At 53.1% G+C, this 27,541-nt stretch overlaps 1 protein-coding gene across 3 annotated transcripts in view; it reads right to left on the bottom strand.

The window, feature by feature from the left end:
* Window positions 1–26,969, bottom strand: part of C2CD2 (C2 calcium dependent domain containing 2) — a 47,906-nt gene extending 20,937 nt beyond the window's left edge. For 2 of the 3 annotated variants that reach the window (XM_070407155.1, XM_070407156.1), the window contains exons 1-4: window positions 26,376–26,969; window positions 16,900–16,998; window positions 6,888–7,007; window positions 3,295–3,399 (exon numbers count right to left, since the gene is read on the bottom strand). In XM_070407155.1, the coding sequence (XP_070263256.1) occupies window positions 3,295–3,399; window positions 6,888–7,007; window positions 16,900–16,998; window positions 26,376–26,648 (597 nt within the window). In that variant the 5' untranslated portion in view covers window positions 26,649–26,969. The remainder of the gene's footprint in view (window positions 1–3,294; window positions 3,400–6,887; window positions 7,008–16,899; window positions 16,999–26,375) is intronic. The other variant, XM_070407157.1, reaches the window with a different exon arrangement.
* Between the last annotated feature and the right edge of the window lie 572 nt (window positions 26,970–27,541).

Below are 27,541 nucleotides of genomic sequence, written 5' to 3'. Positions count from 1 at the left end.
CAATCCTCACCTGAGGGTATTTTTTCTATTGATTTCCAGAGAGAGTGGAAAGGAGGGAGGAGGGGGAGAGAGAAAGAAACATCAACAAGAGAGAGACACATAGATTGTCTCCCACACGCTCCCCTACCAGGGCTGCATTCAGCAACCAAGGCACATGTCCTTGACCAGGAATCAAACCCATGACCCTTCAGTCCACGGGCGAATGCTCCAATCCCTGAGCCAAATTGGTAAAATGGTTTTTAAAAAAAAAGCCATTGTGCACCATAGAAATGTTAATATTCCTGTGTATATCCTGTCAGTCATTTTCCCCAAACATAGAGATATGCGGTTTTCCTTTCCTGCACAACATTGGATATATTTTTTAAATTAAAAAGTATCCAAGTAAACGGAAAGGCCTGAGAAGAACGCAGACAAGCTTTTAGAAGGAGAACAAAGCTACAGTAGTTAACACCCAGCTGAACTGCGTCCATACATTCTAGAATGTTCACAGCACCCCTATTCATAAGAGCCCCAAACTGGAAAGTACCTAAGTGCCCAACAACGGCTAAATGGACCCATAAACTGTGGGGCAGCCACGCAGCGCGTGCTACGGGACAATGAGCACAAACACCACAGAGCCACCACAACACGGATGAACCTCACAGACACCGTGTCGAGTTGAAGGAGCCACACACAGAAAAGCCCACACGGTGTGATTCTGTGTCACATAAAAGTAACCGCTTCACAGGACGCATTTCAGTGGCATTTAGTGCATTCGAAGTGTTCGACAACCATCACCTCTATCTTGTTCCAAAATATTTTCATCCCCGCCCCCCGAAGTAAACCCCTCACCCACAGGCAGTCCCCCCTCATCCCCCTCCCCCAACAGGCCCTGCCAACTGCTGCTCTGCTTCCCATCTCTATGGGCTTGCCTGTTCTGGACACGGCATAGAGAGGTGATGGGGGGAACGTGGAATCCCACAGCAGTGGCCTCGTATGTCTGGTTTCTTTCACTGAACATGACGTGCTCAGGGTCATGCCAGTTCCAGCAGGTATCGCAACCTCACTCTCGTTTATGCCTGAGTGACATTCCACTATATGGATGGACCTCATTTTCTTGTCTATTTTTACCTTTTTTTCTTAAGTAAATATATTTTTATTGATTTCAGAGAGAAAAGGAGAGGGACAGAAGATAGAAACATCAAAGGTGAGAGAGAATCCGTGATCAGCTGCCTCTTGCACGCCCTTACTGGGGATCGAGCCCACAACCTGGGCATGTGCCCTTGACCGAAATCGAACCCAGGATCCTTCAGTCCGCAGGCCCGATGCTCTATCCACTGAGCCAAACCGGCGAGGGCTGTCTACTTTTATCCTTTTAACCCCCACAATTTCTCCACACTTTACAGAGGAGGAAACCAAGGGTGAAAGATGAGTCTGGGGTACACGCATGCCAGAGTCCATTACATCTTAGACCCCCAGAGCAGCTGACTCGGGGACCTTCCTTGCACGCCACCCCCTGCCCACATGCCACCCCCTCCCTCGGGGCCCAGCAGGACCCAGCGGCGGGGGGCTGGCTGCTCCACAGAACTGCCTCACTGGGAAGCCACACTGCCCACAGATATGAGCAGCACGTGAGGGTCAGGGAAATGTCCAGGGCGTGGGCAGGGTATAAACAGCACATACAGAATCCCACCATTTGGGTAAGAAAGGAGGAATAAGATCATTTTTGCAAAAAGAAGGGCTGAAGAGATAAAAAACACAGAAACGTGTTACCTCGCGCAGAAGAATGGTGGCAGAAGGGAGAGGGAGGGGACAGACTTCTGAGTATAACGTTTCATGTAGCTTTGACTTTAAAACAGCGGTTCTCAACCTGTGGGTCACGACCCCTTTGGGGGGCGAACGACCCTTTCACAGGGGTCGCCTAAGACCATCGGAAAACACATATATAATTACATATTGTTTTTGTGATTAATCACTATGCTTTAATTATGTTCAATTTGTAACAATGAAAATACATCCTGCATATCAGATATTTACATTACGATTCATAACAGTAGCAACATTACAGTTATGAAGTAGCAACGAAAATAATTTTATGGTTGGGGGTCACCACAACATGAGGAACTGTATTAAAGGGTCTCGGCATTAGGAAGGTTGAGAACCACTGCTTTAAAATCATGTTAATATTTTTCACATTAAAAAATAAATAAATCAACAAAGATGGGGGACAAACCCTAGTACTGTATCCGAACAGACACAAATGCAGCTCACGAGACATGACATGGGTATGATAACCACACGGAGGAAAAAAAAATCAAGTCATTGTTGACCGTGAACTCGGGCCCCCTCAGTGGGATGCACTCTGGGACGAGGGCCGGCGGGCGCCCTGAGGTCGGCAGGTGTGAGGTTGGCAGTGGTGCCAGGGGAGCAGGTCACAGAACAAAGGATGTCGTGTGGGAGGAAGGAGCACACATATGGAAAGAAGGAGAAAGAGGCCCGGAGCTGGCGGCGAGGGAGACACTGCGCACATGCCCCTCCTGGAACTAAGCAGCCGGCACAAATGACACTTCGGATGCATGCAAGCTGAAAGAACTACCATTCACACTTACCAGTATTTTTTAAAAAGCAACTGTCCATATCTAGATTAAGGCCGGGACAGTGACTATTTATAGACCAACTATTAAAGTCACATCTGTCAGCTGGTGAACAAGAGTCAGAGATAGGGTTAAATCACAAGGAAACCCTGCAAAAGCCGCCGCAAAGGAAGACCCTAGTAACCTAAGCCTTTGGTGTAAATGATTTTGCATCATCGTTTCAGCAACTGGACACGGCGACGCCAACTGACTAGCATGCCCACTCCCACGCCCGAATTCACTTCTCCTAACAGCCAAGACCCCGGGGAGCAGGAGGAGGCTGCCTCCAGATTTGGGGTGCGTCTTTACAAAAACCGTGGAGAGGAAGAAGGTCATGACCTCGGAGCCGGCTGGGCTCGGCCCGAGCTGTAGGTAAAGCCATTTCTAGACAGGAGAGCGAATCTGACCATCAGGTGTGATAGAACGTCATTCCTTCAACAGTTTGCAACCGCAGACTCGCATGCGCACCTAAAAACTCCCCAGCCCCCTGACACCCACACGGGGACTCCCCCGCCCCATGACACCCACACGGGGTGGCAGGCAGGCTTCCGGGTTCTTGACGGCTGCCAGGGGATTCCAGGGGCAGCCCGGAGCCCGGGGTGAGAGGGGGCATCAGATCCATCACAAGGCACACACGTTCCCAATACACCGCTGGAGGCATCATAGGGACGTACGGACTGACCTCCCCCGGGGCTCGGGGCTGGATGGTGATGGCCATCTCCGGCAGGCTGAGGAAGGACCACCGGATCGGAATGTCCTCTCTCTCCTCCTTCATGCGGAGCTCCAGCTTTAGGAGGAAAAAGACAATGGTTATTGGAGAGCTGCCGTCTCCACCAGAGGCCCCACCCACACCTGTGTGTGTGTGTGTGTGTGTGTGTGTGTGTGCGTGTTCACCGATTTCCTTAGGTAAGTGCTTAGCCTCCCGGGCCACCCTGCGCACTTACAGATGGAGAAGAGGGTCCCATACTCCCTGTGACCGGCCCCTTCACTACAGGGACCTTGTCCCACCCCCACCAGCACTGTCCTGGGCCTCCACCTGCCACTCAGCAAGGGACCCCGGGGCTGGTGGCTGAGGGCCCGACGTCACCGGAACTCCGCAGTCCACTTTAAATTCTCTGTGCTCTGCGTTTCCCTCGTGGGAGTGTCACCGAGATGTAAGGGCGGTGTAAGTGAGGAACCAGGATGCCTGGCCAGCCCCACGCTCACGCGTCCGCTGAGGGCTGTGTACAGAGCACACTGGTTCCGGTCACCTGCCTCTTGCCTGGGCCACCACAGAACCTCTAACTGGACCCTGGTCTCCCACAATGTCCCATTCAACCCTCCCCATCAGTGGCAGAAAAATGACCCCCAAAGATGCCTGCACTCCAAGCCGTGGCACCTGTGGATACGTGACCTTACACGGCAAACGGGACTTTGCGGATGCGATTAGGGCAGTGGTCGGCAAAGCTGGTGAGCCACATGCGGCTCTTTGGCCCCTTGAGTGTGGCTCTTCCACAAAATGCCACGTGCAGGCATGCACGTACAGTGCGATTGAAACTTCGTGGCCCATGCACAGAAGTCGGTATTTTGTGGAAGAGCCGCACTCAAGGGGCCAAAGAGCCACATGTGGCTCGAGAGCTGCAGTTTGCCGACCACTGGATTAGGGTGAGAGTCTGCAGGTGTGGAGGTGAGTCTAGGTTATCGTGGCGAGCCCAGAGGAACCATAACAAGGGAAGAGAAAAGCAGAGAGGACCCCAGAGATGTGACTTGAGGGTGGAGGGTGCTGCCAGGAGCCCAGGGATGAGGCTGCCCCTAGAAGCTGGGCACTGCCCTGGGCTGCCAGCCAGCAGGGGCCGGGCCTCAGTCCTACCACCGATAGGAGCTGGATTCTGCCCGAGTGAGCAGGAAACAGATTCTCCCCAGGAACTTGCAGAAAGGAAGGCAGCCCACCATCACCTAGATTTCAGCCTGTGTGGGACGTCAGGCCCCCCAGAATGGTAACAGGATACACTTGTGCTGTTTTAAGCTAAGCTGGTGGTCATTTGTTTCTGCAGCCGTAGCAAACTAATACACCGGCCTTCATTTTTCAGCCAGACACAAAAATGTCAGCTCTTCGCGTCTCCACCCTTCTCCCCACCACCTACCGACGGGAAAGAAAGGATGGCCTCAGCCCGTATTTCTGAATACTCAGGACTCTCACCTCACGCGAGCAAAAGGGTCGGAGAAATGATGCCCTCCCTTGTAACTCTAGAACGAGTGCACTTTCATTTCACTGACGTGGGTCCCCGCGTCACCCCCACCAGGCGGGGTGGGGGCCAGCAGCAAGCCCAACTGCTGGTCCTTTATGCGCCTTTCATCTGAGGAATAAGGGAGGAGCGGGAGGCCTGCTGCCCGAGCATTAATAATTGACCGTCCCTAGCAGCTGCCTCTGCGTGCAGCTAATCCATGGGCTGCTTTGAAACTGTGCTAAGAGATCAAAGATACAATTGTGTCACTTGCTGCTCAAATGACACCTAAAGCCCATCTTAGAAACTACATTTGCTCCATTCGTGTTTGTGGTCCTTGCTGGGCTCAGTCCTGAAATGTGTGTCAGATGTCGTGTGAACGTGTCCCAGGCTTTGAAGTTCTTTTCTAGCACGTTGCCCAAAAAACTGGGGGGGAGCAGGAGGCAGTCACATCTGACAAGTCCATGAGGCCAACACTTCACCTCTCCAACTCGAAAAGGGGGGTGTCATTGTGGGGGAGGAGGGGCTAGATTTCAGGAAAAAAGCCATTTCAGTGCCCAGAAAATCTTGTTCTCCCTGCTGACGTAAAACCATGTCTTTGCATGAAAAGTTTATGGAGCATCATCTTCCCTTGTGGTTGAGAATCCTGTATGACTTAGGTTCAGCCCCCGCCCCCCAATTATCAATCAGCCACCAGGACAGGAGAGGAAACACAGGATTGAATCAGCAGTGACCCCTAAAATAGACCCAGAAATTTATCACTTCTATACACCGCTAACAGGAACAACAGTGAACTTCTGCTGAATGCCAGAGACGCAGCTATGTAACAGCTCAGCTATCCAGACATGTCACCAAGTCTATTATAATTATTACATATGTCTCTCTATATAATTGTTATATATAATTATGTATAAATCATAAAACAGTTATATATGTCTATTATAATTATTATAATAAGGTCTATTACCTTAAAAATAATGGTGATACTCATCTATATATATAAAAACCTAAGCGACCAGTCGGTAGCTATGATGCGCACTGACTACCAGGGGGCAGACGCTCAATGCAGGAGCGGAAACCGCATGGAAACATGGAACAGACTGATGAATCTCAGAGGGAAGGGGGTAGGGGGAAGGGTGGGGAAAGATTAACCAAAGATCTTATATGCATACTAGAGGCCTGGTGCACGGATTCGTGCACTGGTGGGTTCCCTTGGCCTGGCCTGTGGGGATCGGGCTGAAACTAGCTCTCTGACATCCCCCAAGGGGTCCCAGATTATGAGAGTGCAGGCCAGGCGGAGGGACCCCACCGGTGCATGAATCCGTGCACTGGGCCTCTAGTTTAAAGGGGGTCTTTTGAAGCAGACTTTTTCAAAAGGAAGAAGAGGAATGTCCCAGTCCAGCCCCTAAGCCAGTGGTTCTCAACCTTCCTAATGCCGTGACCCTTTAATATAGTTCCTTATGTTGTGGTGACCCCCAATTTCATTGTTACAAATTGAACATAATTAAAGCATAGTGATTAATCACAAAAACAGTATGTAATTATATATGTGTTTTCCGATGGTCTTAGGCGACCCCTGTGAAGGGGTCGCGACCCACAGGTTGAGAACCACTGCCCTAAGCGGTTTTCCAAGCTGCAGTAGACTTCGGAGGTCCAACACTGATCTGAGACAGACCCACTCGCCTCACTCACCTGCCATCTACCTGATCCTACCTGTCGGCAGCACCGCCGACTGTTCAAGTCCTTGAAGATACCATCCCTCCCATTTCTGATAGATGGGAAACCTCTAAATTCATTATATATATACATATATGTGTGTATATGTATATATGTGTGTGTATATACACATGTACAGCACATGCAAGTATATATGTAAGTGTGCATATATAACTTACATATCACACACACTTTTTATTTCCTACAGACACAATATGGAAGGTTATTGTTGGGAAATTATTAAATGAAGGACAACTAATAAAAACATGGATATTCACGCCCTGTGACTCCCCACGCTGACCTACAGGCTTATGAGAACTGTTTCCCATGACTCGCACAGCCCAGCCAACCTCACCTGTAAATGCAGCGGGGCGAGCCGCACGCTGTACTCCTGGCGCCCCGTGTCCTCGGGCGAGGCTGGCCCCGAATTAACCAGGAACTGGATGGCCTTGCCCACCACGCGACAAGACACCACCTGGAGGAGGGACAAGACAACTGTAATGTAACTTGAGAGAGAGAGAGAGAGAGAGATATCAGCAAGGACAAGAATTCAGAGTTTCAAACTTGGAAATATATCCAGATCCACATCTTTTCTATTATGTAATAGTCTGAAAACTGGAGAAAATATTTCAAATCTTTTCTTCCTGATGGATTTCTCAGGAGCTAAACTCTTCCTTGCCCAAATCTAGTTATGTTCTCTCCACACATAAAGATGTTTTTCTTTAAATATCGCTCTGTTCTGTTTCTCCACACCCGCTGATTTCAAATTCCCCAGACAATACCACATCCATACAAGTGAGAGCCATTAGCCATCACGTCTCACTAAAAAACGAGCCTTTGAAAGAAAATAAGCTATAGATGCTACAAGTAAAACACTTAAAGAATATATCCAGAACACAAGAAATTTTTTCTATATAAATAAATGTTAACCTGTCATGGTTTTCAAAGATGTGGGAATAATTCAAAGAACATATGAAATTTTAAACAGTTACGAAATTATACAGACTTAAAAACAGAATTACCAAATGAGCACGTTTAAGAAGACAAATAATTCCACCAGGAATAACCAGGCCATACTCCTGACATAAATCACAAAGCATTTTAGAGGGATGACTGTGATAGAGGAATATCCAGTTTCTGCCCCAGAATCTCTCTGAGGAAGCAGATCTAGAAGGAGGGCCAGTCACCCTTCTGGCAGGACGCCAGGCAAGCCCAGGGTGGGATGACTTCCAGGCCAGGTGGCAGGTGTGCACGCCTGGGAGGATGGAGGGAGGCTAGTAGGTGACCAGGGTGCCTGGCCACAGCGGGGTCATCCGGCGGCTGAGAGCGAGACAGGACAGATGGACTCCCCCTCCTTCCCAAGGGAACTGCTGACCCCATATTGAAGGGAGTCACTTGGGAAGGAAGAGAGAATGTTTTAATTCTCGGGTGGGTTTATTAGGAAGTAGAAAGATTATCAAAACAGTTCCTTTCTTGGGGCCTGTTTCACAAAGACCTCCAGGGCACAGATCTAGAAGAAAATCTTGCCTATTCCCAACACCGGCAGAAAGTTGCCCAGTCCTATCTATCTTCACCCTCCCTTGTAAGGTCACTCTCAGAAGACGAATTCATGTGGATTAGTTATAGTATCTTCATCACGTGATGGCATCTCCCGGGTTCACAAGAGGCTGGAACGGGAAAATGTTTGTATAAGAAATGTCGTCTTTTCGTTTTAAAAATAAATGCTCTGTAAACAATCCTCGCTGGAGGAACATATTTTGATGCCTGAGGCCTCACACACACAAATGACAGGACACAGAGCGTTCGCTGCCCTCTGTCTCAGCAGCCCAGGCCTCGCTCCCGCGAAACGTAAAAAAAAAAGACAACTGACTGGCTGATGTCTGTTATTTCTTTGGGATCTTCTCTGCAAAGCTAACTGGAGTTTTCCCAAGAAAACGGACCGCTTTATTTGTGCCCGCCGCAAGCAAGGGAGAGATGGTTTCCTTCGATCCGATTCTAAAAGGCGCTTCCTACTGCCCCACCCATTCCTTGAGGCAGAGACAGCTCAGGCGCTCAATTAAAACCAAATAAACACACACACAAAAACAGAAACAGATGAGTTTAAAAGGCGCTAACACTTCTGCACGTAAGAAGACCACAACTACCACTTAAGTCACAGCAAGGAGGTGAGGGCTGTCACTGAAAGTGAGACACCTCCAGGTCCGAACGGCTCCCCACAGAGACCCTCTGAGGGTCTTCCCAGCCTGCTGGCTTCCGAGTCTACATAAAACCAAACCCCACAGACCAGCGGTTTCCTGGCCTCCCTTCAGCGTTCAGCTGGAAACACTAATTAAAACCACCATCCGATCCTGCCTCCACATGTCACGATGGCCACACAAAATGCTGCCACTGTTCCCAGGAGGCCGATTGGAGGGACACCGGTTGGGGCCCCGCCCTTTCCAGGCCAGCCTCTGCCCCGGCCGCCCGGAGAATAATAATGGCCCATTTGTCAAATGCATGAGAACAAAATGGAAAGGAGCTTTTAAAAATAAGTAATCTTCTTTCAGTGCATTAAGGAGCTATCCACAATGGGGATTAAATTAAATGCCCTCAACCCAGGAGAACAGCGGCAAGGCCTTGCCACCCCAGGGTGCCCCCCCCCCCCTTAGAATACCAGACAGCAGGACCACCTGGTACAAGACCCCACCTAAGGGGACAGAATGTCCAAGATTGACAGCTACCGATATACCAATGAACAGACAGAGGCCCTGGTCTTTATTTATTTATCTTTATTGTTGAAAGTATTGCAGCTGTCCCCCTTTTTTTCTTCCCATTGACCCCCCTCCACCCCGCACCCGCCCCTCCCAGGCCTTCACCACACCATTGTCTTTGTCCATGGGCTATGCATATAAACCTATAAGTCCCCCCGTTAACCCTCCTGCCCCCACCTTTCCTCTGAAATTCGTCAGTAGAGGCCCTGATCTCGACCCCAGAGGTTCCCCACCACAAATACACCATGTCTGTGGGGATTCCTCAGCTAGTTCCCCACGGACAGGACGTGGAGCTGTTACACAGCCGTGGTGCTTGGGGTTCCCTCGGAAGCAGTCTGAGAGCGATGCTGGACCTTCAGAGTGACATGGAGACACTCCTGGGCCCTGCGGGGACCGAGGGCTCTCTGAGAACAGAAGTGAACCGGGGCCCAGAGCGGGACTCCACGGGGCCCAGGGCACAGAAAGGAGTGCCACGAACCCACTGCTTCCTTCCCGAGGTATTTTCTCCCAAAGCAAGCAAAGAACTCCTCCATCACATAAACCATTTCAAAGACAAGCAGCGGAGGCTGAGCTGTGTGTTCCAGACAAATCCCCCCCACCCCCCCACGCCCCGCCCCGCGGCCAAGAGCGTTTAATGGAGGGTGGCCGGCACGTGGTGAGGGCCCGGAGGTGCAAGTCTTGAGCTCAAGGAGCATGTTGACATAAAAAACCCAAACCTGCAGCCCTCGAGGTGTGGCTCAGTTGGGTGGGCATCGTCCCATGCCCCAAAGGTCGCTGGTTCAATTCCCGATCAGGGAACATACCCAGGTTACGGGTTCGGTCCCCGGTGGGGGCCCGTGCAGGAGGCAGCCCATTGATGTTTCTCTCTTACCTTGATGTTTCTCTCAGTCGAACCCCTCCCTTCCTCTCTCTATAAAATCAATTAAAAAATGTAAAAAACAAACATCCAAACCTGCAGAGAATTTGTATAAAAATGTATGTGAGCCAAACACAGGATATACCTGGAAGCAAGATCTCAACAGACTGGGAAGACGCTTCCTAGAAGGGGGGTTGCGGCTTCTTTTATGCCTTTGGAATCAGGAACGTAAGGAGGATTCCTCGGAGGTGGGAAAAGCAAGGCAGGATGGGATTACCAGAGCGTTAAGGCTGTTGCTCTCTTGAGGGTGGTCACGCTTTAGAAGCGGGGGCCTGACAGGGGGCATTTCAAAGGTGTGTTAACCTAGGTACACAGAAACCATGGACATGGCTGGCTTAGGGCAAAGGTAAGCCTTTTACGAAAGAAGCTCTATGCCAGGGGTGTGACTACCCACCGCGACCTGCCCAGTGAGGAGTTTGCAATCAGGTCATCTTGTGAGGTTACTTTCTGTAGCACCTTTTTTCTTTTTTGTCCCACAAGCACCTGGTCTGACAAGTGAAGGTCAGGGCATTCCTGGTCCACCCCCAGGTTCAAGAGAGAAGGCAGCTGACAGAGGCTCCGTCAGGATGTGAAAGTGAGCATATTTCATCACGACCTGCGGGACAGAATCCAGCTCGAAGACCTTAAATGCTCATGTACCTCTACAAACAGGACTTGTCCCTTAGATACTCACATACCTACACAAATAGGTCTTATCCCTTGAAGACTCACATGCCTCTACCAATAGGTCCTGTTCCTTAAATTGCTCACATACCTCTACAAACAGGTCTTACCCCTTGAATACTCACAGACCTACACAGATAGGTCTTGTCTGGAAACAGTGTTCCTTTGTTCAGAGTAGGGCCAAAGAGTCCCAGGCCTGCCACTCCCAAGTCGGGCTGTTGCTCACCACCCAGAAAGTCCCCTAATGTCTTCACACCCCCTGCACTCTCTCCACTTTCCCTTTCACTCGGGCCTCTGGTCCAGCTGCCTCCGCTCCTTTGCCTGGAACACTCTGGAAAACTGGAAACCATTTAATTACTTTTGTCTCCAAAAGAACTAGGAACACAGCCGAGAGAGAAAACCGTATCCAAAAAGGTTTATGTCACTGAATATTTTTCACTTGAATCATCCTTGGTAGCATCCTGAGAAGAGGACGCCAAGATAACACGGAAGGAAAGATCCTTCAGTGATCACCCTGATTCCCGACCAGATCTCGTCCCGACTTTGCAATCTCGGCTCCGAGGTTCCCGAGGACAGGGCGGATCTGGTACAACATACTCAGTTTTAAAAGTAAAACCCATTAGAGCCAAACATTATCAGAACATCTATGAAGTCAACCCCCCTTGCCCACTCGTTCACAATATGCGGGTGAAGGTGGACTTTTGTAGGCAGCTCTCCCAGTGGACTGAGACGGAAAATGCTGGAAACAAGAGGGCAGCCAAGCCCAAGGGATGCTGGGTACAGGCTCCGGGGGTGTGCCTGGGACAATCCGGGCTCTGACACCCTGCCCCCCCCCCCCGCCCCCCCGCCAGAGTCTCCATCCCTTCTCTTGTTGGGATACTTTACAACGAACAAGGAGGCTTTCCGTAACACTATGCTTCCGGGAGGCATTCTCACTACATAACACAGTTTACTGTGCACTTTCTTCAGCTTCAAAATACGTGAACATGAAGTTCTCCTTCATCGACTCTGTATAAAGAGACGCATGCGAGACATTTCCTTTAAGATGAAGGGCAAGGACTTGGGTCTTTTTCCGGCTGGGTCTGGGCCGGGTCACTGCCACACCCACCCTCACGCCCAAGCTCTGTGTTCAGCAGCCCGTGGTGCTCTCACCCTGACTTCTCCAGGTGAGGTCAGGCTCTATCCGGCTACTGAGCTCAGGATTCTGAACACTGTAACCCAAACAGATGGCCCTGCCAGGAGTAATCTCTGCCTGCCCCTGGAAAGACCCAGTTCAACATTTCAGAACCTTAGCATTTTAGCATAAATGCCAGGCTAATGGGGTACCTGGAACTTCAAGTCATACAAAGCAGCAGCAACAACAACAAAAAAAGGTCAACCAAGCATCTTCTTTGCAACTAGAGCAGAGGTGGGGGACCTTTCTCCTGCCAAGGGCCATGTGGATATTTATAACATCACTCGAGGGCCATATGAAATTATCAACTGTTATTAAAAATCAGCCTGCTATATTTGGTCAAACGTTTAATTCACTCACCCCTAATGCCTACGCAGGGCCAGACCAAATGATTTCGCGGGCCTTCTATGGCCCACGGGCCAGACGTTCCCCCACCCCTGAACTACAGAGACAAACATGAACAACGTTGAACCTGGCTACCTTTGCAAACCAAGGGACCCACGAGGCCTGGAAAGAGCAGAGAGGACTCCAGAAGCCTGCAGAGTATGTTTCAGCCTGTAAATGTGTAGCAGGAAGGCTCAGTGAGAACACCATGTGCTCACAGTACAGGACACACACCCCGTGCCGGCCGTGGGGTTCCCCAGCATTCAATGCGGACCGGTTCTGGGGGAAACCCCAGGCCATGGCCCAATCCTGTGTCGCTCTGGCTTTATGGAAGCAAAGGCTGGTTAGTGCCTTTCAGTCCTTTCCTTATCTTCCTTGTCTCTTTTCTGGTGAGAGTGGGAGTGAGGGCTTAAGGGAAACAACACTAAAAAATGCGAAAAGAACAGTCCCGGTGTGCTGTGTGCGATGTGCAGGGGTCGGAGCTCATTTCTGGGGGCCGACGGGGGTTCAAACCCAGCCTCTGCTCCTTATTAGGTCTCGGTGACCTTGGCCAAGTGACTCACTCTCTCTGCCTTGCTTTTCTCCTCTGAACAGTGGGCATGACACTTGCTCGGGCGGAGGTGTTGAGCGCAGTATGAATGAGCACGAGCCCATCGCCCAGGGCTGGTCACACCGATAGCATCAGCATCACGAGTGACGACAGGGCAGGCGTCGTGCCGGGGGTGCACAGGCTGGCGCCCTCACATTCCTGCAGGGAGGGGTTCCTATGTACAGACAGCACCTGCGGCTGAGGAGAGAAGGAAACACCCAAAACCAGCCCCGTCCAACCAGTGTCTCCCGGCCTCACAGCCACGCCCCATGCTGGGTGGGTGATGACAGGATCTAACACTCTAACCCACAGCTGCTCATTCATTAGAAGCCTCTGTTTGTTTACAAACGGCCTGGAAATCAAAGCTACGTAATGCTTTTCACACGGCACCTGGCCTCACACCAAGAAAGCCAACAATCTTGCCGGTCTCGAAAGGTTGCTCCCCGCATGCTCACTGGCCAGCTTTCCTAATACCGGCTACGTTCAGAGACAGGTAGCCTGCCCCCGGCACAAGAGAAGTAAGTGCACGGCTGTCTCAGCGAAGCGCCTGTCACAGCGCAAACCCCCGGACGCCGATCCCCGTGCAGGCATCTCCCCGAGGGCTCGTGGGTCTCACGCCCGCACGGAGCCGCGTGGGACCTGGGAGCCCAGGGCTGGGCCGGGAAGGGCTGTTGCCGCATCGTGCGGAGGAAGCACTGGCTCGTAGGCCACTGGCAATATCGCAATAGAGGAGGCCTTTTTCTGGGTCACGCATTCTAGAGCGAGCCTCTCCCAGGACGTGAGGAATGAGAAGGTAGGTGGAAGCGTGCTGCTCTGGGTAAGAGCGTGACCACAGCTGGGGAGAAGAGAGAAGAGTCCCTGGTGCTTGTCAGCCTGGGCAGGAGGCAGAGGGGGGGTCCTGGGGGGGGGGGGGGAGGGCGTGTGCAGGTGACGGCTCCCAGCAGCGCCCCACAGGGAGGGTCCCTCTCCACGGGCCTGGGAGGCCTAGGCGGAGTGTGTGCCTGCGTGAGAAGATGCCCCATCTGCCAGGCAAGCTCAGGCCCGGCAGGGAGTCTTCCCTAGGGAAAGGCCACAAGCTCTGCAGGGCTGCGGCCTGTGGTAAACAAACAGCTGGTCTTTGACCCCAGTTCCTGGGACCCTGCTCCTAAAACCCCTGGAATCTCCCAAGTGACAAGCTGTGTTTTGGTGCTGGTGGCTGGGGCCCCTACATAGCTTCAGGAGAGGGCTGGTCACCAGCAAGACGGAACCAGGACGACAGGGCTGATACCACCAGCCTCCTCCCAACCTCCGGGAGGGGAGAGGGGCTGGAGGTTGAATTCAATCCCCAACGGCCAGTGATGTCATCAGTCCTGCCCACGCCATGGAACCTCCATAAGTGCCCCTCCACAAGGGGCGCAGGGAGCTGTGGGTCGGGGGTGCGGGGAGGGCGGTGCACGCAGAGAGAGATGGAAGCCTGCGCCCCTCCCCACACCTGGCCCCGAGCATCTCTGCCCTCGGCGCTTCCTGAGCCGCGTCCTGTATTACAGCTGAGTTCTGTGAGCTGTTCCAGCAAATGATTGGACCTGAGGAGAAGTGGGATCCCCTGACTTTACAGCCGATCGGTCAGAGTCTGGGGGGCCCTGATTTGGGACTGGCGTCTGACGTGGACACAGACTTGTGGGGCACTAGTCAGTGCTGAAATGGAACTGAACTGTTGTGCACCCAGCTGGCAAAGAGTGGCAGAGGCCGTGTGCAGGAGCCAAGCACCCGGCGAGTCCACGCGCAGCTTCCCAGGAGCCAGGCAGATCCCGCAGGGCGTCCCCACGGGTGGGCGTGCACAGGACCTGGGCTCCCAAGCATTACTGCGACACACGACACCACCAGACCCACTTCCCCACACTGTGCAGGGCCCCGGGCGCCTGTCACCCAACCGCTGGCCAGCGTGTCCGAGGGGGGCAGCACTAGCCGCAGCACAAGGCAATGACAAGGGCTCATTTCCCTGCCTGGCCAAGAACATAATCGTCAAGAACTATGAAGATAATTGTGAAACAAAACAGGACCGTGTGCGCACTCTTCCGTCTGCCTGCGGTCGGTAGGCAGCCTCCAGGGCCCCTGTGGACAGCGGTCAGTGGTCCCAGCCCAGGGAGCCGAGGCACAGACTTTAAAGCAGGAGTTTCTGCACTGCTGAGCGGCTGTGCACTTCCTCACGAGCGCGCATCGTTCTGCAGCTGTATGAAAGCAAATGTACTTTCACCATCGACTTCCCCTGGCACCAGAGCCAGACCTTTGACAATGCCCGACGGCTGCTCCCGGTCTGCTCCTCCCTGCACCTGCGGGCCAGCCCCGGACGCTCTGCTCCTCTCTCAGCTGGGACAGTGGCAGAGAACACCAAACAGAACTGCCCACCACAAAGGGACCGGCCCCTACCTGCCTGTAACAGTGAGGGCGCTCGTGCACCGGAGGCATTGCCCACACCGGGGCCTCCGGGAGGCCAGGCCTGCAGGGGTCTGCGCCTCAGACCCCGCCTGTGACCCCTGCTCACCCGGCCCCTCCCAGCGCTGTGGGCCATGCCGGACTCAGCATCCTGCGTTGTTGCCGCCGGTTTCCTCCTGTCACCCCAAAACCTTCCAGAGGCTCCCCACACTGGCTCCAGGATTGTACCGCTGTGTGAGTGCCTTGGCCAGGGGAGGGGAAGGCGCTCTCCTGTGCTGCGGGCAGAGTCGGCTGGAACAGCACTTTGGGGACCAGTTCTGGAAAACTCTGCGTACCCACAGCTTGGCCACCGCCCCCCACCCAACTCTCAGTCCCATGCTTGGCTGAGGGTTAGGACCCTGCGCACAGTCAGGCTCATGCAGCTGCTGCACTTGACAAAGAGAGAACCGCCTAAGGCCCCGTCGGCAGAGGATGGAGGGGGAAGCTGTGGGCCGTCCAGAGCCCTGACCGTATTGAAGCCAGTGAACAGAGCTACATACGTCCACCCAGATGACTCTCAGAGCTGCCGCGCCCCATACAGGGAAAGCTGGCGGTGAATGTTCTTAACAAATGCATGAACAACACTCCAGCTGAGACGGGGGGGGGGGGGGGGGGGGGGGGGGGGGGGGTACACGCGGGTGGGCGGGCGGGCGTTCGGGGCCAGCAACACTGCCTATCGACCTGGGGTCACAAAAGGTGTCCCTCCCCCCGGCTGCTGCGTGGTACGCTTTTAAGTGGATGTGGTTCTTCGGGATGTTTTACAGTCACTTTGCGTTTTAAAAAAATCAATAAAATTATTTATGGTATTTGACGAGTCTAATAAGTCACTTCAGCTTGTGAGGGGGTTAGCAACTGTAAAATGAACTCTCCATACTATCTCAATGGCTCAAATCTGTATGTCATATTGCAGAATATATACATATGTACACATACACATATAAGTTCACATACCATGTAATTCACCACTTAAACTGTAGAATTAAATGTTTTTAAAGTGCGCTTCCCAGCGTGGTATGCCTGCCATCACCGATGAAATGTTCCATTTTCATCACCCCCAGAGGAAACCCACAGCCGTCACCACCATTTCCCACCCAGCCCTGGCGACCACTGGTCTGCTTTCTGTCTCTACTGGTTGTTCTGTCCTGGACGCTTCACACAGAAGGAATCCTGCAATAAGTGATCTTTTGTGTCTGGCTTCTTTCACTGAGCATAATGTCGTCAAGGCTCACGCGTCGTGGCATGTCAGAGGTTCATTCCTTCAAAGGCTGCACAATATCCTACTGTATGGCTATACCACTTTTTATGTCTCCATCCACCAGCTGATGAGCAGATGTTCTTCATGTAAGGCGTCTACATTTTCAAATGATTCTCAGACAGAATAAACTACCCTCATCAGCTTTAGCTTAGAGGCCCTTTCACAGGGGACCGCGCCCAGCTCACCTTCTCCTGGGCCGACCTGGCCGCACTGGAGACTTGCTGCACCGCCAGCTCCAGGGGCGGCTGCTGCGGGTCCTCCTCGAAGGACAGGGACAGCGGGCCCTGGAAGAGAGAAGCGCAGTGAGGAGACGCGTGCAGAGCGGCGATGCCTGCTTTTTAGAGGAAGTCAGGCTTCTGCTAGAAAAGCTCTGCACATCTAAGAAAACGTAACAGGGCGCCTTTTAGTTAACCTGGACTTCTAGGCAGCAGCAAAGGTCAATTATCCGCCAGCGCACACACCTGTGCATGCACCTGTGCGCCAGCTCAGGCTGGCTCCCGCTCAGGGGCAGGTTCAGTTATGGGACAAGGATGGGAAGCAGAGACTCCCAGGAACAAGGGCAAATCTAACGATGAAGACGGCGAAGGGCGTTCTGAATGCTCAGGCTCACGGTGCAAAGAAACGCAGGCTCTGTAGGGGGTGGGGGCCCACGCTGGCCTGTGGGTCTGCGGCTCTAGCACAGCATCTGGCCATGCACAGCGGGTGCCAGGGCTGTGTCCTCCCTTCCTCTGGTGAGAGCCCTGTTTGTAGAGAGTTCCTTCTTCCTGGTCCCTGGCATTGCACCTAAGGTGCCCCCTTCTCTTTTCCCACCGCCCAAGGGGTGGGCGGCCAGGAACCCCTGGGGCTGGCCACCTCTCCCTGGAATTTGGGACTCCTTGGCTGGCAATGAGCCAGGCTGGTGGCTGTGCCTTGCAGACCTCAGAGCTGCCAGCTCCTGCCCCCAGGGTCCCGGCTGAACCCAGCCTTCAGCTCTGTGCACCCTCTGCCCCCTTCCAGTCAACTCCCCGGGGCTTGTCAGCCTACGTCCATTTAGGTTCTTGCAATTAAAACTCTGCCCGTGTGAGATGTGCAATTCAATTAATATGACCCCCAAGGCAACAAGACTGATGTTTTATGAAAGAACAAACCAGGGCTTGTCCTTTTTAAAATAAATTCTCTCAAGCCCAGTCGGTGTGGTTCAGTGGCTGAGTGTCAACCCATGAACCAAGGTCGCAGGTTCGATTCCCGGTCAGGGTACATGCCCGGGTTGTGGACTTGCTTCCCAGTGTGGGGTGTGTAGGAGGCAACCCATCAATGATACTCTCTCATTATTGATGCTTCTCTCTATTCCCCTTCCTTCCTCTCTCTCTCTAAAAAAAAAAAGTCAATAAATATTTTAAAATAATAATAAATAAAATAAATTATCTCGAGAGGCCAAACACTTATGCCAACAACACAATCTGGCATGAAACTCTTCTTAAACTGCTTCCTGACGTGTATCGTGGCCAAGGAAGTTCTGATTGGCTGCAAGAGAAACTTCCACCCCACAGCTTCCCTCCACTTTCCATCTACCTCAGAGACTCTCTGTGTGGAGAGCTGGTTCCAGCTACAAGACACGATCGGGGTGGGGAAACAAAATTCTGCAAAAGACGCCCAAGCTCTGCTGGCAGGCACAGCCCACACCAGCAGGCCATGTCATCATCGGGGGCTACTTCTTAAGAATTCCCCAGGATGCAAAGGAAAGCTAACAGGCACAGAACACTTCCAATTCCATGCTTCTAACCTCGCCCTGTTTCAGCAACACCGATCTCACCCCCCAAAAATCATGGGAGGAGAATGAAACCTACTCCCCAAGAGCGATGAAGTCACAGTTTCGGGCTGCTCGGCGGACGCCCTCCAGGCTGTGCTTGTTTTTGTGTGGCCGGCTGGCCAGGGGTAAGCCACGAGCCTGGGGATGACAAGGGTCCGAGTACGGGGTCGTCCGGCTGAGAGAAGAGCCTCCAGCACAGAGCGCAGTGCCAGGCAGGGAAGCCACCCGTCAGCAGGAGTGGTGACAGCTGCCGGACAGCTCAAGGGAAACAATGTACCTTCTGTCCCAGGCTGCAGAGCACAGCTGCTGGCCGGCTGTGAGCAGCCTGGACGCAGGCTCCTGCCCTGGGCATCAGGGGGCGCCGTCCATAGCCTCTTACCTATGGCAGGCCCCTCATGGATTAAAATCCTGGAAAGATTCTACCAGGAAAGTTCATGTCAAAGGTGGTCTCACAAAGGAAAGGAATTAAGTTAAAACGAGGACACAGGTTCCCTTTCCCTTTCCGACCGCCTAATCCTCGAGTTTCAGGAAGGCAGGCGTGTGTACGACACCCAACCACGAACTCCCACACGTCCCGTACTGTCCGTGAGCAGACAGCCCCAGTGCAGATGCTACCCCCGCTCAGGCCAGAGCCAGACTGTACGTCCACCTGGGAATCGCCGGGGAAACACTGAAAAAGGAAAGTCACGAGGGGCCTAGCCCTGCCAACATCAGACCCTGCACATTTCAAGCTGTGTGAACCGCTGCACAAACACCAGTGGACGGGGACAGGATGTCCCAAACAGCCCCAGACACAGGAGCAAACTTAGCAGGGGACAAGGGTGGTATCCCAGATCACTGGGTAAAGACGGACTCTCTCTTTAATCAGGATGTGGGAGGCGCCCCCGATGGAACCCCAACACTAGCACATGGACCTGACTGCCTTCATTACCAATGAATATCAGAACCCCTGGAGGGTGGGGAAACACGGCTCTAACCTAAGACACTTTGGGAAACAATGCCCTGACCGCCGATAAATGCCATAACCTCGGCAGTAAATGTGTGTCTCACAGGGGTACAGGTTGGCAATTCAGAAGCTACTCTAGGTGGATGCCAGAACCGACCAGGCAAATAAATATGTTCCAGATAACGAGTACCCGATGCCTCCCTCCTGGAGAAGGAAGTTAAAAACACGGAAAGGGGAAGATAAAATGAACTCTGTGCTGTTGACCTGGAGGCCAAGGGATCCGTATAAAGTCATGGTTTTGAAGAATCAGACAGAAAGAGAAATGCAGACATGTGTGTGAGTGTGTTGGTGCACACACATACATTTCCTAGCTCTGTCCACTAAAAAAAGTCTAGAAGCAATGAGACCCCGGCAGTAATGACCCCGGATCTCGGTTCCTAAACACTTCTCCAAAAGCAGGAATCGGGGCTGAATCCAGGGCCGGAAGAGGGAAAACACAAGATGAGTCTAGGAAAAAAAACATCTGTGGAGCCATGAAGGAAGGAAGTGCTAAATATATACACACACACATATCTTTCTGTCTTGATGGCAGAACACAAAGGCTACTACTAACAGGGCTGCCCGTGGCCAAACAACAGTCAATGAAACAACACAGCCAACAGCGACAGTGTTGGATTATAATGCACAGAATAAAACAAATAACCGTGAGTCCACCCTGATGTAAATAACCAACTAAATATATGGACGGAGGAGAAGTGGCAGCCCTTTCTTGAGGTGGAAGTCCAATGAATAAATGTAGGAGAGATGAAAACAAAAAAACCATCATTAAGCAAACTCCCAGAAGTAACTGTTGCAGACCCGTCACACAGATGGATGCCGGAGTCCGCGAGCCAAGTGTGAGGGGTAACAGGATGTGTGCAGTCTCAGAGCATCTCCACAAGATGTTTAACCTCAGAGGGAACGAGATAAGAGGGGCCATAAGATAGAAGACAAACCACCTTTACCAAGGGATCAAGGCCCAAGTCCCCAGCAGTAAGTTACAATGACATCACGAACCCTGTGCTTTAGTATAGGGAAAGGGGAACATCACGTCCGCAGTTTGTATAACCTCAGTCCAATCATCTAAAAACACCAGATTTGAGGGACCTTTGGCAAAAGAATAATCAATATCCTTCAGACTTATCAAGGTTGTGAAAAACAAAGAAAGAATACGAAACTGTTCAAGACTGCAGGAGACCAAGGAGAAGCAACAACTTCATGTGGGACCTGAATGGGACCCTGGAACAAGAGAGGATCCTGGTGGAAAAGCTGTGAAATTCACATAAGGGCTTCAGTGGTTGCAGACCATTGCCAATGTTAATGTCTTATACTGTTTACAACGGTAATATCATTGTACCGTGAATTATAGTAACATGGTGCCAATGTTAATTTCTTGTCCTGTTACAATGTTAACATCATTGTATCATGAGTTATAGTAACATGGTGCCAATGTTAATGTCTTATACTGTTTACGTTAATATCATTGTACCATGAATTACAGTAACATTGTGCCAATGTTAAAGTCTTTATTCTGTTTACAATGTTAATATCATTGTACCATGAATTATAGTAACATGGTGCCAATGTTAATTTCTTGTCCTGTTACAATGTTAACATCATTGTACCATGAGTTATAGTAACATTGTGCCAATGTTAATTTTCTGTCCTGTTACAATGTTAATATCATTTTACTATAAATTACAGTAACATTGTACCAATGTTAATTTCTTGGTTCTGATCATTATGCTATGGTTATGTGAGGCTGAGTGAGGAATACATGGAAACTCTGAATTATTTTTTTAAATATTTTTATTAATTTCAGAGAGGAAGGGAGAGAGAGAGATAGAAACATCAATAATGAGAGAGAATCATCGATCGGCTGCCTCCTGCACGTCCTACACTGAGGATCAAGCCTGCAAGCCGGGCATATGCCCTGACCAGGAATCGAACCGTGACCTCCTGGTTCATAGGTCGACGCCATGCCGACTAGGCTGAATTATTTTTGCTGCTTTTCTGTAAATCTAAGAGCAATTTTAAAAATCATGTTTTTTTAAAAGAGACTTTACAAGAAGCACCCCACCTTTATTGACGCTATTTACTAAATGCCTCACGACGATCTCATCTCATCCAGAGTGGACTCTCTTTTTTCAGATTGAACCCAAACCTACCCTCTTCTCCAAATGAGGCACAGAGAGGCCAGGACGTGCCCCAGGTCACACAGCCCCAGAGCTTTCAGCCTGAGCAGTGAACACAGTTCTTCCAAGCAGCTCAAGAAGTCCCCTCCCAGCTCAGCAGCCCACGATGGGAGGCAAGTTAGCTTTGGCTGCATTTTAGTTGACACGACACCCACTCTTCCTTCCTCTGAGCTCTGGTCAGGCTGCAAGAATGGGTGAGTGCAGGGAGCAACCTGAACTGGCGCCTACTCCTGGGTTTCATGCGGACAATTTGCAAAGTCATCCGCGAGCCTCCTTTAATGTTGATTCTTCAGAAGTGAAAAACAAAGCACATTAAACAGCTTGTGTTGCCCAGGCTTGGCTGGCTCCCAAGCGGGGAAGGCCTGTGTCCAGATGGGGTGATGCTCACGGACACTGTTTCTCCCCACCAGCGACAAGCTTCTCACAGGCCCTGCCTTTCATCCCACCCCCCACACCCACTGCTGCGAGCCAGCCTTGTGCTGGGTGCCGGGTGGGCTGTGCCCGGGCAGACAGGGCTCCGGACTAGCTTACAATTCCATGAGACACCGGTGAGCACCAGGTGCCAATGCTATTTGGGACAAGCACAGGCTGCTGGGGTGGGGGTGGGGCAGCAACCTGGCAAATGGGAGGATAGGGATCTTCTGACAGCTTTATAGAAGTTAAAGAAGAAAAAGGTTAAGTAAGTATTTGAGACAAAGGGAATATGTTCACGGAACAGAAAGGAGGCCGGTTTGGGGTGGAGGGTGCAGGCAGGGGCCCGTTCGGGCCCCTTATCCAACGCTGCCTTCACATCTTTGCCAACTGACCTCTTACAGCGTGGCCTCTGTCGCTGGCCAGGAGTTTGGATTTTTGCGATCACCACTCGGAGCTCATTACGTAACAGGAAAACTCTGAAGTCTTATCACTTTGTTTCCTTTTTAAATTGCTGAAGCTCATCTACAAGTGAGAGCTGCTCGGAACACGCTCTAGGTTCACACAGCATCTTTCCTGTTTTCTTCGGAAAACCACAGATTGTCCCACAACTTTGGTCATCTGCACCTAGAACATCCCTCTGAAAAAAAACCCTGGGGCAAAGGACCAGAGAAACAAACAGCTTCAGGGTGGCCCACGGCTGGACAAGTCCGAAAGGCGGCCCCCACTCTGGGGCCAATACTCACAATGTGTGGGCACCCGCCTAGGCAGGGAAGCGCCGTCCAGCTCACCGGCAGAGCGCGCAACCCAGAGCTTCCCAGGTGGGTGTCCGGGGTGTGGACCATCGCTGGGGTAACTGACTGTCATGGCAAACCATTGTGTAAATGTCACAGTTACCAGGGGAACTAAAGGGAAAGCCGCAGCTGTTGCTTTTGGATAAGAGGTGTTCCTTCCAAGTCAGTGACTGAGGCAGTTCTAGGCTGTCTGTTCTCACGACTGAACTGTGATCAGATCCATTGGAACTGGGTGTCTGGGATGCCAGAGTGGAGAGGTGCTGTGGGGTGAATGACGGATAGTTGGCCTAGGGCAGTGGTTCTCAACCTCTGGCCCTTTAAATACAGTTCCTCCTGTTGTGACCCAACCATAAAATTATTCTCATTGCTGCTTCATAACTGTAACGTTGCTACTGTTATGAATCGTATTGTAAATATCTGATATGCAGGATGGTCTTAGGCGACCCCTGTGAAAGGATCGTTCGACCGCCAAAGGGGTCACGACCCACAGGTTGAGAACCGCTGGCCTAGGGACTGGCGTGTATCTGGCAGCCTCTCACTGTGAGAAGAAGCCAGCTTGGGGAAATTGTGAAACATACAGTGTGTGCCCTCAACCCTGCCAACCTGCTAAGTCCGAACTGCAGGGGGAAGGCATGTGCATTTTTTCAAAGCTCTCTAGGCAAGTCACCTGTGCTCCCCACACACCTGGCATCTGGCCGGCCAGCTGGCAGAGCAGCCATGGTTTCCTCTGTCTCTCCAACTCACCATCCTGTCTAATTTAAAAATAGTTTCAGAGTAAGGGTCAGAACCACAGGGCCGTCCGACAGGAGGGACCTGCACTGCCATGGCCATGGGTCACTCAGAGTCAAAGGAGGCTCCACGGGTTAGTGCTCCAGACTCAGGTCCTGGGAGAAAGGAGCCCCGCAGCTAGGGATGGTTCATTAAGCAATCAAACCCTTTTATCCTTTCTTGCTGGGCTTCCGTGAAAAGGATCATATAGGTCTCAACTTCGAATTTCCTGCCCGCAGGGGACCTGGACCAGGATCTGGGTGAACCCTGGCATATCTCTCCACCTCATGGAACTCAGTCTCCCCTCTGCAGAAGAAAGGGGCTTTGCTAGAAGAGTTTGGGATTCCTTCTGGTCTTAAAATGCAAAGTTGGGGTAAGACAGAATTCAAGAGTTACCGTCTCCATTCGATAGAGAATTCCACCTTTCACGAAGACGCTGGATATGATCGTGACTTCCAGGGCGCCCCCAACCCCCAGGGACTGGCTGAGAAGTGGTCTCCTCCCCAGCCAGGGCAGAGAGGCTGGGCCGCAGGGGGCCATTTAGCTGTGGCTCTCCGGGCCTCTCTGGCATGGAGTGTCAGCCCTAATCTGGGATTAGTGGGAATCGAGTCGGAGGGAGGGCAATGGGCAATGAACTGCAGGGTGGCTGCTGGGTCAGGACAGCCACCAGAGACACCAGCCTGCTCACCCTTATTGTCATCAGTGCTGCAACAGGGGTGGGGGAGGACAGGGAGGGTGTGCGACAAGTCTGTAGTGGGGAGTTCCCCAGATCCTATCTTCCTGCAACACCTTCCAATTGAATTCAAATCAAGCAACACTCAGGCACAGGGAGCACAAGCAGATGCAATCCACAGCCACCCAAACTGTCTGGGAGGTCCCTGCCATGCTCTGAGCTCGAACCCCGTACATCACGGCGCCTTCCTGGCAGGAGCGTGGAAACACGGAGGTCCTGACGCTGCAGTGCATGGTCAACAGCAGACAGAACAGAGAGAAGGCAAACCAGCCAGATGCCTGTCTCCACTCCCTGAACAGTGCTCCCACAGAGTCAGGGGACTGGGTGAAAGGTTTTCTTTCAAAACCTCCAGTTCCTTCAAGGTTCTCAGCCTTACCTGACCAACCAGGCATTCCAGGAGGAACTTGCAACACCCCGGGGGGCAGGAGCAATCTGGAAGCAGTGTCTAAGGCAATCCTATTTTCTGGAGCCAATTGAGAAATGCCAGGAAACGAGGCAGAATGGGTTAAGCAGGGCTACCCCAATGCACACATCCGAGGTAGGGTCCCACCTCCGTGCCTGAAACTCCTCCAGATCCGCCAGATCACGCACCCAGCGCTCCCCTGAATGTTAAAGGGAGCAGGGACAAGGCTCACACCTGCTCACACCACCAGCCAAAGTGGACTCACTCAGCCCCCGAACCTGGCCTGTGACCCCAGCTCAATCAGGGGTCAATGACAGCACCTGGTGTGCTCCCAGGTGGGGGGCCACACGGCGTTAGGGCTCCCACAGGAACTGGGGTGGTGTCCCTGGCCAGGAGACGTCCAGCTCTGAACGGCAGGGGCACATTTTCTAGGCACCATGACAGCTGGCAGTCAACTGACCTTGAAGCCTTTTTTTTTTTTTTTTTTTTTATCCAAAAGGTACAATCCGTTTTCAATAGTTCAGAACAGGGTCAGTCTTTCAAGTTGTTGGATGGACGGCCATTTATATGCAAAGCTTTTTGTTTTTTAAACCCTGGTGCAAAGACCAGGCCCAGGCGGCTCTGGAACAGGCACACTGCCTTCCCTATGTCCAAAGCAAGGCCCCAGGCTTCTCCACTGAGCTGCACAGGCAGGTGCAGGACCCTGAAAGCAAGGAGGACGGGCCAAGGCTGGGAGGCACCTCCCAATCCCACCAGGCCCCAGTTCCTACTACGGGGATGCCCAGCAATAGGAGATGCCAGGAATCTGTCATTAAACTACGATGTCTTAAAAGTGAAAATAAGCCACCACGTCCTTAACCATGGAAGAAACAAAACCACGGAGTGTGCGGCAGCAGTTGGGTCACAAGCCCCTACGTTTTGTTTGGGGCAGGAGGTGGCTGGAGTCCAATCCCAGCTCGGCCCAGCACAGGCTGTGTGACCTTGGGTGGGTTCCTTAACCTCTCTGGTCTCAGCTCCTACCTATAAAGTGATGACAGACCCAGGAGTTGTGAGCATTCACATGACATGTGCACCTAAAGCCCCCAGTACAATGTCTGGAAGCGGCTGGCTCTCAGTGGTCACGAATTTTATATGTCAGGGAATGAGAGCAAACCTCTTAGATGTACATCGTTGGTGAAATCCAGCTCTCTGGATGGAAGTATGTTTGGGTCACAGGTATTCATACATCAGGTACAAAGGCCGAAAGTGTCCAGCTGGGAACCAGAATCCACCTGGGACCCCAGGAAGGGCTGCCATGAGCTAGAAGAGGAATGGGCCCCCCTGACAAGTCTCTCCAACAGCCAGACACGCCTCCTCTGGGGCGAATAAGGTCCAGTCACTTTGTCTTGATTCCCCATCCAGGATGGTCCGCACTCCAGGGTCTTTCTCCAAACTTTCAAGGGTCCCCTCCCACAGGGAAGGCGCCCTCAGGATCAGCCAAGGGCTGTGGGAGGCTCCAGAGAAGAGCTCTGCGCGGCCAGCCCGCACCCCGCCGGCAGCCGCACCCGGCCCCGCGGCACCACCACGCCCTCCCAGAAACTCACCCCTTTCCGCCTGGCCTCCTGGTTCAGGGCGGCCACCCAGGCGGCCTGCCACTGGCTCCTCCAGCTGTTCAGCCTCAGAATCCAGGAGAGCAGCACGTCCGACTCCGGGCGCAGGTCCTCGCCCGGCTGCGCCGCCCGCCGCGGGGGCCGAGCTCGCGCCCTGGCCAGCGCCCACTGCGCCAGGTACAGGCCCACGGTGCCCAAGGCCACGACGAAGAGCGACACCAAGACCAGCCACTGGACTTCACCGAGCCACGCGTCCAGGCGGGACATGGTGATGGCGCATACCCGGCGCGCCTCGCCCAACTTCCCAGGGCAGCCCGGGCGGGACGCGGAGCCCCCGGCGGCGAGCTCAGGACATCAGCCCGCGCGCGGCCGGCCGGGGGGCGTGGAGGGGCGTAGCGGGCTGATCTGGGCGGCGGGCGGAAAGGGCCCGCGGCCCGGGACGCGGGGCCGGGAGCAGGGAGCCTGGAGGCCGGGCGGGGGAGCGGGAGGAAATGCCGGCCCGCGCGCGACAGCCACCGCCCGGGATTGAGCCCCCAACCCCGCGCACCTGGCAATGGGGACGCGGCGGCCGGCGTTCCCGACTCGGCGTCTGGGCAGATCCCGGGCCGCGGCCCAGCGCGCTTCCTCCTGCGCGCGCCGCCCCCGGCGTCCCGCCCGCTGCCCAGCAGTGGCCGGAGAGGCTGCGGCCGGGGGCGGGGCCGGGGGCGGGGCCGGGGGCGGGGCCGGTCCTCGGGGGCGGGGCCAGGGTCGCCGGCGCCCGGGCGGTCCTCGCCCCCTTAAAGGCCCCGCGCCCCCGGCCCGGGTGGACACCACTCCTGCAGCGATCCGGGACTCCCGCCCCGCCACGTGCAACACCAGCCCCTTCCCGCGACTTCCTGCGGATCCCGGGCCGCGGCAGCGCGGTGGCCCTGCTGGGCGCGCCCGGCGCGGCTCTCTCCAGCGCCGACATGCTCCCGGCGTGGCGACGCGACAGCGCGGGGCGCGGGATTTCCCAATTAGTCAGCGGGATTCCAGGGAGACTTTGGGGCCGGCTGTCTCGCCTTCCCTGTGCGCGCGCGCGCGCGCGCGCGTGTGCATGTGTGCGTGTGCGTGTGTGCGTGTGCATGTGTGCGTGTGCATGTGTGCGTGTGCATGTGTGTGCGCACGCCCATGCGCGCCTT

The sequence above is a fragment of the Myotis yumanensis genome, unplaced genomic scaffold, assembly GCF_028538775.1.
Source record: "Myotis yumanensis isolate MYYU_CA2020_CCGP unplaced genomic scaffold, mMyoYum1.0.hap1 SCAF_2, whole genome shotgun sequence".
In the NCBI taxonomy this organism is placed as follows: Eukaryota; Metazoa; Chordata; class Mammalia; order Chiroptera; family Vespertilionidae; genus Myotis; species Myotis yumanensis.
The sequence above is the reverse complement of the archived record's forward strand: the minus strand, read 5'-3'. Positions and strand labels throughout refer to the sequence as shown.